Source organism: Nelumbo nucifera, chromosome 4 (assembly GCF_055504915.1).
Source record: "Nelumbo nucifera cultivar China Antique chromosome 4, China Antique-T2T, whole genome shotgun sequence".
NCBI classification, from domain to species: Eukaryota; Viridiplantae; Streptophyta; class Magnoliopsida; order Proteales; family Nelumbonaceae; genus Nelumbo; species Nelumbo nucifera.
In genome coordinates this window covers 603,135-615,536 of record NC_142652.1, presented here as the reverse complement: position 1 = coordinate 615,536, position 12,402 = coordinate 603,135, and the positions used below count along the sequence as shown (strand labels likewise).

Genomic DNA, 12,402 nt, shown 5'->3' with positions numbered 1-12,402 from the left:
AAACTATGCACCCATATATTAAGAACAAAGTAGTAACCAACAGCAATATGTGAATAATAAATTAAGAATAACACATTAAAACTGTCTAAATGATTTCTCAACAGATAGCATGCAATAGAAGGCCTATTATTTTTCACCCTACCTCCCTTGCCTCTACCATCCGGCTATTTTTTCTGACCCCTATTTGTATTTGGAACCAAACTCATCAAGGTCTACACCTTCCCTGTTCAGTTCTTCAATCTTAGTCCACAACCACCCTTATACAATGAACTCCCAACTGGAAAATCCATCATGCTTAAGTTTGCCCTTGCCCCTTCCACTTCAAAACATCTAAAGGAACCCATGGCAGCATCCTCCTTTCCTAAGAAAAACAAGTCCATTAGTTTGGCCACTCGTACTTCATGAGCAACCACTAAATGTTCACACCATTCCTATATCCACAACCTCTTCACTATTCCTATATCCACAACCACTAAATGTTCACACCCATGGCAGCATCCTCTCAATCAACTTGAATGTTCACACAATTCCTATATCCACAACCTCTTCACTATTCTTCAATCTATCTCTTCTCTCCACCTCAAGATCCTCATTGTCTCCACCTCTGTCAGAGGAACATCCTATAGGTTCAATAAATAATCACTTCCTTGTTAATAAAGTCACCTAGGCAATCCTCTCCATTTTCCCTCAATCACCAGCTATCTATAGATATGAAGCACATTTCGACCTAAAAGACAACAATCCTTTGGGCTTCGACCCCCACTTTCCTCCCCTAGATCCACCAGCTGAGGCACAAACCAATGTGAAACGGGTTGGGTTGGATGGCTGCTTGAATACTGCATTTTGATTGCTTCCATCTTAACTACCCTCACTCAGAAATGCTTGTCAAGAAAATGAAACCCTCATTCTAGCCTTCCTCCTATATAGTGGTGTGGTTGCTTATTCGGTTTTGTTAACGGTCTTGGTGTCTGTTTGTTGGTCCATTGGTTGTGTTCCTCTTTCAGGTGATATATTAAAACCTTCCTGCTATCATTCTTTTTCCATTTTAATGAAACTTACTTTTTATCCTTCAAAAAAAATTGAAAATAGTTTGACAGGTTTATTTGGGTTTAGGAGAACCAAATGCAGTGATGAAATAAAAAATGGATTAAATTAATCATGGAGGGATCAACTTGGTTAAACTAGGTAATATTTGAGGATGGATTTGCTTTGATTGGGATCTTCCTTTCTTGGTGTTTGATTGGGTTCTTCATTCATTGCCATTCTGAGCCCAAGATGGTAGAGGAGCTGGTCTCAATTGGGCAGTGGTGCTCTTGGAATACTTTTGTAAGGAGGCTTCGTGAGGGAAGCTTCCTTTTCATCATCTTACTGGAATCAGAAATTGTGGAGGTCCTTAACAGGGATCATAGGAGTTTTAATAGGTGACACCATTTGGAGAGTTGGAGTTCTTCCATGGGATCTATTCCAATTCCTAAGGGTTTTGCAAGGTGGTAGGTTAGGATCTATGAGGTCTAGTTGAGTGCATGGTGCAGAAACACTTTCTCGGAAATGCTTTGGGAGGATTTATCAAGATGATGAGCAAAATCTAACTTAGAGAAATTTAGAATTTTGTGCTTGCTTATTTGAGTAAGGAAGAGGCCAATGCTTATTTTAATGGTAAAAACTTGGGCAACAAGTGTGAGAATGTGGGTTCAGAGTTTGAGAGCATCCACTTTGTGCAAAAAATGCCAAAGGTTAGGTGTGTATGTTGTCGGCCCCTCCAAAGACCTTAGAAAACTGAAACCAACATCGGATTATGGCCTTTCTTTCATTTGGGAAAGGATGATGTCAGGGACCCCAAAAAAATTTTGATGTGGTAGTGAATGAGGTTGTGTTTGTTCTCAAGGTTGTAGTTGAAGGAGTGGACGATGTGTGGAGATGGCTGCTTATTTAGAGAAACCATTTGAATCAAGTAAATATTAGTTGTGGTGCTTTTACCTTGAGCATTATCAGGCATGAGTTAAAAAGGGCTTCTTTGCTTCCTCCATTGACTCTAACCCAGACAGGACCTGATTCATCTGTCAAAAACCAGAAGGGTTCTAGATTAATGGGAGGGCATGTGGAAAATAAGTGGGTAGTTTTATTCTTTCAGACAGATTGGTTGTGCAATCACTATAAGTGAAGACAATTGAGCTTTTGAGGATAGGAGGTCCGAGAAAGATGAGGGGGGGCAAACCTAGGTGAGATTATTGGGTTTTTTAATGCTAGATATATGGACATGCTCAAGAGCTCTAATGGTAATTTTTGGATATAAGCATGATGATTTGGGTCATTTGGGGTATGGGTCCATGAGTGGGGTTGCTCATAAGATGTTAGAGTTTAGGAGGTTGGGTATTGTGGTGGTTCCTCTTGACATGGTTTAGGATTGGTGAGGATCTGCATGGGTCCATGAGTTCTTCAAGCCCAACTATTATCGGATAGGAATATATAGAAGTTGAGAGGGTGAAGGGGATTTTAAAGAAAGACCTTGTTGCAAACCAACAAAACTTGACAAGTAGACTCGAACAAAGAACAAAAAAGCCTTGAAATGCCTGGCACCAGGCTTAGTCTTCCTCCACGATCTCATCCTCCTGATCTGAAGAATCCTCGTTCCAAGCCTTTCCTCCTCTCCCCAGTGCTTTTTTATTCAGATTCTCTTCCCTTTTTTCTCTCGAACTCCTCAAAGGCCCTCCTAGCAAACTCCTCACTGCCCCGAAAAACAAACCCAAACTTTTACCAATTGTGACCTCCCTATCTACTAGCATCTAAAAAGTCATGCATCCCGAGACATTATCCTTTGTCTCATTACTTTGCACCTTGAGAATCGTTCCAGAGTCAGGACCAACACCACTCTCCTTGTTGTCTTTAATATACTTCCCCAGGTGGGAGTCTGAATGTTGATCCATCATTGTCGCCCCCCTATAATCGGCTCCAAGAGTCACAATACATGCAATATTTTGACCTAACTAATCTGTTAGGTGGAACCAATTCAATATTGATACCAATCCTGTCTCAAGCTGAAAGTCTGCTATCTTAGCTTTAGAATTTTGTAATATTACCAACTACATAAACTGTAAATCTTGAGAGCCACAACATTAATCACAACCAAAAAAAAAAAATAGAAAACCTCAAACAAGTTCAAGTTGTGGGCCTTTTAGGTGCCAATTAACAACTCCTGTCTTGATATCTTTGGAAAGTTGTGACAACAATGAATTTCAAGAAAACATAATAGGAATAAACAGAAACACAATAAACAAGATTTCCGTAGCAGGTGCACATCCCTACTAGCTGAGAATAAAGGAGTTTAAAGCTAAAGGCATATAAACATAAATAGGAGTTTAGAACATATGATCGAAGCAGTTCTCCAATAGATATCAAAATTACTGAATAAGAGAATGCCAATTTTATGAAGGCTACAGGATATGAGTAAACTTAAATAACTATGCACTTCAGATACTGCTCTCACCACATTAAGGGAAAACATGTTAGTTTCAACCTCTTTCCAAGGAATTGATATATCTGCAGATACCCATCCACCACACAAAAGCTGCAATGAAATAAAAATTAAAAAGAAAAATAAGAATATAAAATGTTTCAGAAACTTCCACATAAATTTGCAAATGTAATATGCATACTTATGAATTGATGGAGTTAAGAATACAATGTAAATATGCTTTAGTATTTTTTTTTTGGATAAATAACAAAGACTTTTATTAATAGATATTAATAAAGAAAGATACAAAAGGAGGGTAAAAACTCTTAACCCTCCCAAGAATACAGTTCAGATTACAATATTGCCCAGAAAAAAATTGACTCTTCCCACCCCTTGTTTGGCCAATGAATCTGCCAAGGAAGTGGCACACCTCTTAGTCCATTGAAACTTGACTTCCATGTTTTGAGTGAGATGTCTAACTTTCTTCTTCTCATTTAGAAACTTCCACAAACTAGAATCATCTTTCATTAGCCAGTTTATAGCCAACTTAGAATCACCTTCCACTATCAGTTTTCGGATATTTAACTCTTAAGCTCTTTTTAACCCTTCCAAAACAGCCAATATTTCAGCTCTAAGAGAGTCCCCCCATCCAATAGAACCAGAATACAATGCAATAATTCGACCTTCACCATACCTGAAAGCTCCCCCTATACCCGATGGGCCGGGATTCCTTCGCTACTGCCATCAAAGTTTAGTTTAGTGAACCCCGAAGCTGGAGGGCACCAAACTAGGTTAGGTGAAATCTTCCTTGGAGCTGACCAAGCCACTTCTTTCCACTTCCTGATGAACCACCTTTACAGAAATTAGTTCAATGATTACACTCTTATTTCTTTCTTTCCCATGAAAGGTCCGTTGATTCCTTTCCTCCTAGACTGTCCAACATACAGCTGCTCTTACACATCTCCACAGAAATTTCCCTCTCTTCTTCAGCCCCCTAACAGTAGTAGAATGGAATAGGCTTTGTACATTTGAAGGGGGGGTCCACCTGCAACCAAAAAGATAGAAAAACCAACACCAGATCTCTGAAACAAATGGACAGGAAACCAGTAAGTGATAACAATTCTCACCATTCTTCTTACAAAGGATGCACCAATGTAGGGATAAACACCAATTAAGCCTTTTTCTTTGAAGTAGGTCACAAGTGTTACACTTTTCAAGGAAAGCTTCCCAACAAAAAGCACTAATTCTGGGAGGAATTGTTCTACCCCAAACTTCCAAAACTGGTAAAAGGAGTCCAAAAACAGGTGAGGAATGAGCCAGTTCTTTGAAGAAAGAGGAACATGAGAAGACACCCGAAGGAGAAGGGACCCAAATCCTACTGTCCCTCCTAGAGGGGTCAATATCCACCTCATCTAGGATTTTTAGCAGGTCAGAAATAATGTTCAGTTCAGAGTCCGTAAGGGCCCTTGTAAAATACAAGTTCCAGTCAATAGTTGAATTAGAAGTGGTCAAAAAAGTGGTGATTGGCTCACTTTTAAAACGTGATAAAGAATACAAAGAAGGGAATAGCTCTTTCAACGGAGTGCTTCCCACCCAAACATGATCCCAAAATTTCACGAGGTTACCAGAGCACAGGTCATACCTGATTAAAGGAAGGAAAGAAGATAGTATGGCATGAATGGATTTCCAAGGGGAAGCTCTCGTAGCCCTAGCTAATACTCCCGAGTCCCAGCCATACGTCGCTTGCCCATGAATACTTAAGACAACTTGAGCCCATAATTTATCCCTCTCCAAAGTCAGTCTCCAAAGCCATTTCCCCAACAGAGCTTCATTCTTTTTCTACAAATTACCTAAAGCAAGCCCACCATCACTTTTGGTTTTGGTAACTATATCCCACCTGACTTTATGATCCCTTTTCTCCTCTCCTGGTTCCCATAAGAAATCTCTCATTAACTTCTCCAAAATCCCACATACTCCCTCAGGCATTTTAAACACCGACAAAAAGTAAACAGGCAAATTGGCCAATGTTGACCTAATCAAAGTTATCCTATCTCCCATAGATAGATAATTTTTCTTCCAAGATGCTAACCTTTTAGTGAATCTATCAATCACCAGGTTCCAGAAACTCTTCTTGCTTGGGTTATCCCCTAGTGGTAGCCCCAAATAGATCAATGGCCATTGAGCAATCTCACAACCCATTATTCGGGCTCTATCCTCCACCTCACTTTCACTCAAATTAATGCCAATCACACAGCTTTTATCAAAATTCACTTTAAGATCAGTCACCTGTTCAAACACATAGATCACTTGCTTTAAATTACTAACCCAACTTACCTTGTCCCCACCACAGAAAAAAATTGTCATCAGCAAACTGTAGATGTGTTACTGGAACCCTGTTCCTCCCTACCCTCCAGCCTTTCACCAAATTTCTAGAATCTGCCCTCTCAATGAGCTTTCCTAGGACTTCAGCAATTAGGGTAAAAAGGAAAGGAGAAAGGGAGTCTCCTTGCCTAATGCCCCTAGTAGTCAAGAAATGATCTACCACCCTACCGTTCACTAAAATGGAATAGTGGCAAGTCCTAATACATCCTTTCACCCACTTGCACCACTTTTGCCCAAATCCAAAAGACTCTAGGACTTCCAGTAGGGATGACCAATCCACCAGGTCATATGCCTTTTCAAGATCCAATTTGCACACTAACCCTTTCTTCCCACTTCTTTTAAAATCTTCCACTCTCATTTGCAATTAGGATTTGATCCACAATTTGTTTATTCTTCAGAAAGGCACCCTGATTTGGGGAAATTATTAAGGGTCGCACCTCTCTAATCCTCCGAGATAGCACCTTAGCAATGATTTTATAAAGGTTGTGTACCAAACTAATGGGTTTGAACTCTTTGGGGTGACAAGCATCTCCCTTTTTTGGAATTAGAACAATGTAGAGTTTAGACTTAGATTGATCACCCCTCTTTCAAAGAATTCAGAAAACACTCTTTGAATATCTTCCTTAAGTACCTCCCAGCAGTCTTGATAAAAGACATCGTAAAACCATCTGGACCAGGTGCTTTAAATCTATTCATAGAAAAAATGGGTACCCTTATTTCTTCCAATTCAAAGCTTCTCTCCAACCACAACCTCGATTCTTCCGGGAGTCTAGGCCACTCCAAACCCTCAATCTGTAATCTGCTAGACATAGGCCTTCTATAGATGGATTTAAAATGCTCCACAAAATCCCTTTCAATCTCATTCTGTTGGGTCAATGTTACATCATTAATCACTAGCTTGGAGATAAAGTGCTTCTTTCTCCTACCATTGCCTATAGCATGAAAGAATTTTGTGTTCCTATCTCCTTCCTTTACCCACTTGTGTTTGGACTTTTGCCTCCAGCTAATTTCTTCTTTAAAGAGAACATCCTCCAAATTTTTTCTCAGCTCCCACCTAAGCTCTTTGTCCCTTTCCCCAAACGATCCTAGTTCTTCTTTTGCATCTAACTCCTCAATCTGATTAATCAACTGTTGTTTTCTTTCCTCTAGCCTCCCAAATTGAAGAATATTCCATTCTTTGATTTTATTTTTCAACTCTTTTAGCTTCCATTGAAATTTCATACCCTCTCAGTTGGCCCTTGGATTACTTGCTCCCAACCATTCCTTCACTTTCTCCTTAAAGCCTGGATGGGACAGCCACATATTCTCAAATCTGAATGGGATAGGTCATCCATTCCTAGGCTCAAACTTATCAAAACTGGCCAATGATCAGAGGTGATTCTAGGCAGTGTCCTTGACATCAAATCTCCCCAATGTTCTTCCCAATCAGCAGTAAAAAGAAATCTGTCTAATTTTGAACAAAATGGTTCAGCTTGAAGATTGGACCATGTAATACAATTATGCGATAGATTCAGTTCTTTAAGTTCAAACATATTGATAAATTCATTGAATTTCCTCATACTTGTAGCATTTCTTTGTCACACATTATTACACTCCTCAGTGAATCTAATTACATTAAAATCCCCTCTTAAACACCAAGGACCTTCCCATAATCCGCTTATATCTCCAAGTTCTTCCCACAACTCATTCCTCTGCCTGTACCCATTGGGGCCATATACATTAGTTAAAACCCATTCAAAACTGATGATGCACAATCCGGCCGGTCTTAGCTGTCAACGATCTTGCCTCTGAGCTGGGTGGCAGGGGACTTGAAACGGAGGGAGTGAAGAAACTCCGGGGAGAACCCGGCGTAAGGGCTCCGAAGCTCAAGTTAGAGTCTTTCCAAAGGCAAGATAAGCCAGATAGCGCAAAAGTTAGCATACCTCGTTCTTGTGGGGTAGGAGCCTTTTATAACCACCTCGCGCACTCACTTCCAGGCTTCTGTCAGATCGGGCATGATTATTTCTGAGCTCCCGCCAGTTCGGATGTCACTTCCTCTGGCCGGACAGAACCGCCACTGCTCCTTTTGTTGGAGCCGTCTCTGCGGCTAGTAACGACGGTGGCAGGTGGCGGTAGCAGGAGGCCGTTTGAACTGCGGCTGTCAAGCGTCAGATCCCAAATCAGTCAGGTGTGCCGCCCTCGGATACGGACGTCCTTGGTGTCAGGTATGTTTGGTCAGCCTGGTGTTTCGGAAGCGAAGTGCTGGAGTGGCGAGCGAGATGTCTTGAGCTCAGTTTGGGGAGTATTCCGAACTGCCATGGGTTAGCTCGGGTCACAGCTTTGCGAGGCTCGGGACCCGAGGTAGTTCGTGCTCCTTGCAGGGAGCTCGGGTTCTCAGTAGGGAGCTCGGGTTCTTTAGGGAGCTCGGACTCTTAATAGGGAGCTCGCTCTTAATAGGGAGCTCGGACTCCCAGTAGGGAGCTCGGACTCTTGGTAGGGAGCTCAGGTTCTTAATAGAGCGGTCTGGAGTTCGGGCTCGGTAGTGAGCTTGGACTTCGTTACTTCTGGTGCTCGTTTTGGGTGCTCCGCTGTCCCGAGTTGTTTGCTTTTGCCACGTGTCGGGTGATTGCTAGGTCGGGCCAAATTTCCCTTCATCAAAAACCATCAACCACCTGTTTGAATTTGACAGAAACTAAAAATTTTCCAACTAATTCTTCAACAACTTCATTCTTCCACAATGTCACTATTCCTCCAAAAGATCCCCAAGAGGGGCGCATTGCCCAACAGATACCATTTGCTCTCCATACACTTCTGGCCCACCTACTATTAAATGTCATGAGCTTAGACTCCTGGATTAGGAGTATATCTGGGTTTTCTTTTCTTAATAGCTCCTTTATCAACACCCTCTTTCTTACATTCTCCATACCTCTCACATTCCAACTCACAATCATCATTCCACCTTGCTCTGTCCCTAATCTCCTTTCTTCCTATCTACCTCCTTCCCCTTCCCTTTCTTTCACCAATTTTTTTATCTCCTTCCAAATCTAACTTCAGCCTTTCAGCTTCACTCATCTTTCTTTTTCTCACCTTCCCTTCTTCTTTTCTATTTTGCAGGTATGCTTTCAGCTCATTCAGATTTTTTATTTTACAACCCAATTTTCCCACAAATTCAGCCAATGAATCTTCTTTTGCATCTTCTTTTACAATCTTCTCTAGTTCATTCTCTTCAGTCCCCTCACTCTTTCTATATTCCACCTCTTCTCCGGTTACTTTATTCCCCCTGTCCTCATTCTCATTCTCCTTCTCCTTCTCTACAGCTCCCCTTGTCAATTCATTAAGCTCTTCCACTATAATACTCCACACTTTCTCCCCTCTCTGCTCTTTTTCTTGTGTCTCAACTACATCATGGGCAATCGGCATGGAAGCAGATCTGGGACCTGGAGTACAAACAGCAAGACCAGAGCTAGAATTAGTACCAAAACCCAAAAACACAAACACACCTAGAACTGAGCTTGAGGTAGACTCGGCAATGGTAAGGGTTTCACAATTCACTCACAGAATAGATTTTGGTAAGGAACTTCTTGAGCCTGATTCACACTCACAATTACTTCCATCGCTCTGTCGTCTATCCCCTCCTGTGATACCTTTATCAGAAGTTTCAAATTTGACTTTTATCATCTTACATGTTCCCTGCCCACTGCTCAATTTCTGACTTGGTGATCCTCTTTCCATTACACAATTTTTCCCTTTACCCTCCAAAATGTACTCTGCTTCTCTCAACATTCCACCATTATTAGGAGGTTTTAGAGTAGAGTCTACATCGTTCTATTCTACAACAAACAATTCTAAGCAAATCCTCCACCTCCTCTTTCTCCTTCGTATCTTCCCCAAAACTATCGCTCTTCGTCTCTGAATCTGGTTCGTAGTCATCATTTGAGGATTCGCAGTGAACCCAACCATTGTCCTCCTCTTCGAACTCCTCTCTCCAACCTTTGGATTACCTAGGGTTTGGACAATCTTCTCCCAATTTACCATGGTTCCCTACTTCGGATTTGGAGACTGGAACCCACTGCAAATTTAACGTCACCTCGCTTCTGTTTCTTCGGATGTTTCGGGAATCGCTCAGTTGCAGTTCCTGTGGGGACGATGATAGAGCACCAATATGGTCTCCAGTCGTAACCAAAGGGACTCTACTCACGTAACCTTTTAAAGTATCACATGAGTCGAGTGAAAACAGTGGGTCTCTCTTCCGGTTGGACCTTGTTTGACCCACTAGGAAACCAGTTGGATCGGATCGGGAACTACGCACGTTTTTCTCTCCTTTGGGTGGGCCCAGACCTTGGTCCGACCGGATTACCCTTTTGACAACTTCTGCGAAAGAATGGCCATCTACGTTTTTCAGTTCAAAACAATTTAAATTTTTTTCTTTAAATAGGCAACTATTTATTTCTGGTTGTTCAACTTCCAAAGGGGGTGAGTCTTCCTTCCCAAGAGAGTTTTCCTTCCCGAGTTTGCTCATGTGTCCATCTTTCAGTCCCTGTTCTTCGCCAAGTGTAACCCACCTAGCCATGTCACCATCATCTTCAAGCTTCGACATTCCATACCAGAGCAATGCTTCCACTTCTGAAGCGATCCAGATCTTGTACCAGTAACCGTTAGCACAAAGATTGAGAGTTCTTGGAATTGCTTCAGGTTTCACACCGGCGACCTTCATATTCACTGCTCTCAAGTCTGCCATCTTGAATGATAAGAGAGCACCACCCATGGTTGTCGCTATTTTTTGGAGAACGGTTTTTTGCCATAAGTGGAAAGGCAAGCCCAGAAGCTTCAACTTGATACTCCCATCACCAGTTATACTATATTAGCCGAAGGGCACCAGTTCTCTATTGTTACAGTACCCTCTTTTGTTTCTACGGTTGTGAAGTCCATCTCCCTCCCCCCCCCCATCCATTACAGCTTTTCTATCACTAAAAGGGATTAATATAACAGTTTGAAGCATCCCAAGCTTGGATGTCATCTCCTCTAGTAATCCTTTCCAGTCATTTACTTCTTTCTTTGCCGACAGGATTAATCTCCGCTCCCAACTTCCTTTCTCCCCCTCCAATGAGATCCTTGATTCTGGTGTTGTAAGAGACACCACCATTGAGTCTGGAGTTTCAGCATTTTCTTCTAAGCCAAACCTCTCCAATTTTTTCCTTCTCTCTGTCATTTCCTCCTTTCCCATTACTGCTGTCATTTTTTCTGGTAGCCTTATTACCCCATTCTCTCTCTCAACCATTCTTCGGTGTAGCTTGTTTGCAATCATATTCCAACCTTGCTGCTTGTTGCCTTTAGGTATTATGATCCTTTGTTTTTTTCCTTGCTCAAATTTTTCTTCCAAAACAATGAACCATCCGTTGTAGTTTCTCCTTCTCTCAGCAAAGTATTCCCTCCTTAACTGCCTAATGGTACTATTCCAGGCCCTACACCAACTTACATGCACTGTTCTGCCATAAAGCTCTGAAACCATGATACAGCTTCACCCACTAACAGTATCGTTCCTCTTCTTCCTTCTCTTATCTTTATCGTAAACTTCTTCTGGTATACAATCTCTTCCAGCAAGAACTCTTTTCTCTCTGCTGTAACCACTCTTCTCCATTTTCCGGCCATTGAGAAACCTTCGTTCTTTTCCATTTCAGGAGTTATATCGTCCTGAGGTTCTATGCTGTACCTCACCAGTTCTGCCACACTCATTTCTTGGACATGTTTCAAACTATCCAACACTTTTCACGCAGCTACCGAATTGTTTGTCTGCCTCTGGTGAACTAATTGGAGGCAGCATACAATGTCACCTTGAATATCATCTCGTTTCTCATTGGAAATTTTTCATCTTTGTGTACAAGATCAATTCTCACATTATAATATCACCAGAACATAATTTTAACTTCAGATTTACTTTACCATCTACTTTCATACATTTGATGGTAATCTGGGGGCTAAAGTTGCAACAGAAATCTAGTTCCTCCTCAAACATAAATAAATGACAAAGCTAGAACTTGTTGGGAAATAATTCTTGTTGCAGAAAGAGGATTTAGTAGGAAAGAAATTGAAGGGTTTTTTGAAGTCCCATCCAATCAGACATCTTTCAACAGACAATGGTTCTTTTCTTCAATGCTATTTGATGCTTAAGTAATTCAAGATATTAAGTAGGATCTCCTTTGGGAGGGTAGTTTTTCAAGCATGAGATCTCTTTTATTTGCCCATTTTGTTGGAGTGTGATATTGACAATTTTTAATGAGGAAGATACATAGATTGTGATCAAATTGTATTAGTTCTTGTTTTGAGACTTCTATAAGTAAAAAATTTCCTATTTGTTTGCACTAATCATAGACAAATTGACCAAACATATTCAAGAGGTCAATGGTGACTGTGACAGCTCCCCTCCCTTTTCGTCAGCTGAGCCCATTTCTGTTGCTAGCGTATCCCATCCTCCCCTCCCTTTACCTATGGAGGAGGTGCCCATGACAGCTCCTATTGTTCAGGAACCCATGCGACCACCAATTCATAGAGTGTATACTCCTGGTCCTCGTAGTATAGTGTTTTCAGCCTAC

The 12,402-nt window shown here is 41.3% G+C and overlaps 1 protein-coding gene across 4 annotated transcripts in view; it reads right to left on the bottom strand.

The window, feature by feature from the left end:
* Positions 1-12,402, bottom strand: part of LOC104591940 (ARM repeat superfamily protein) — a 123,143-nt gene that overhangs the window by 62,040 nt on the left and 48,701 nt on the right. For all 4 annotated transcript variants that reach the window (XR_016085523.1, XR_016085522.1, XM_010251100.3 and 1 more), the window contains exon 12: positions 3,485-3,565. Coding sequence is in view for 2 of the 4 variants with exons in the window: in XM_010251100.3 (XP_010249402.1) it covers positions 3,485-3,565 (81 nt within the window). In the remaining 2 variants the exon portion in view is untranslated. The remainder of the gene's footprint in view (positions 1-3,484; positions 3,566-12,402) is intronic.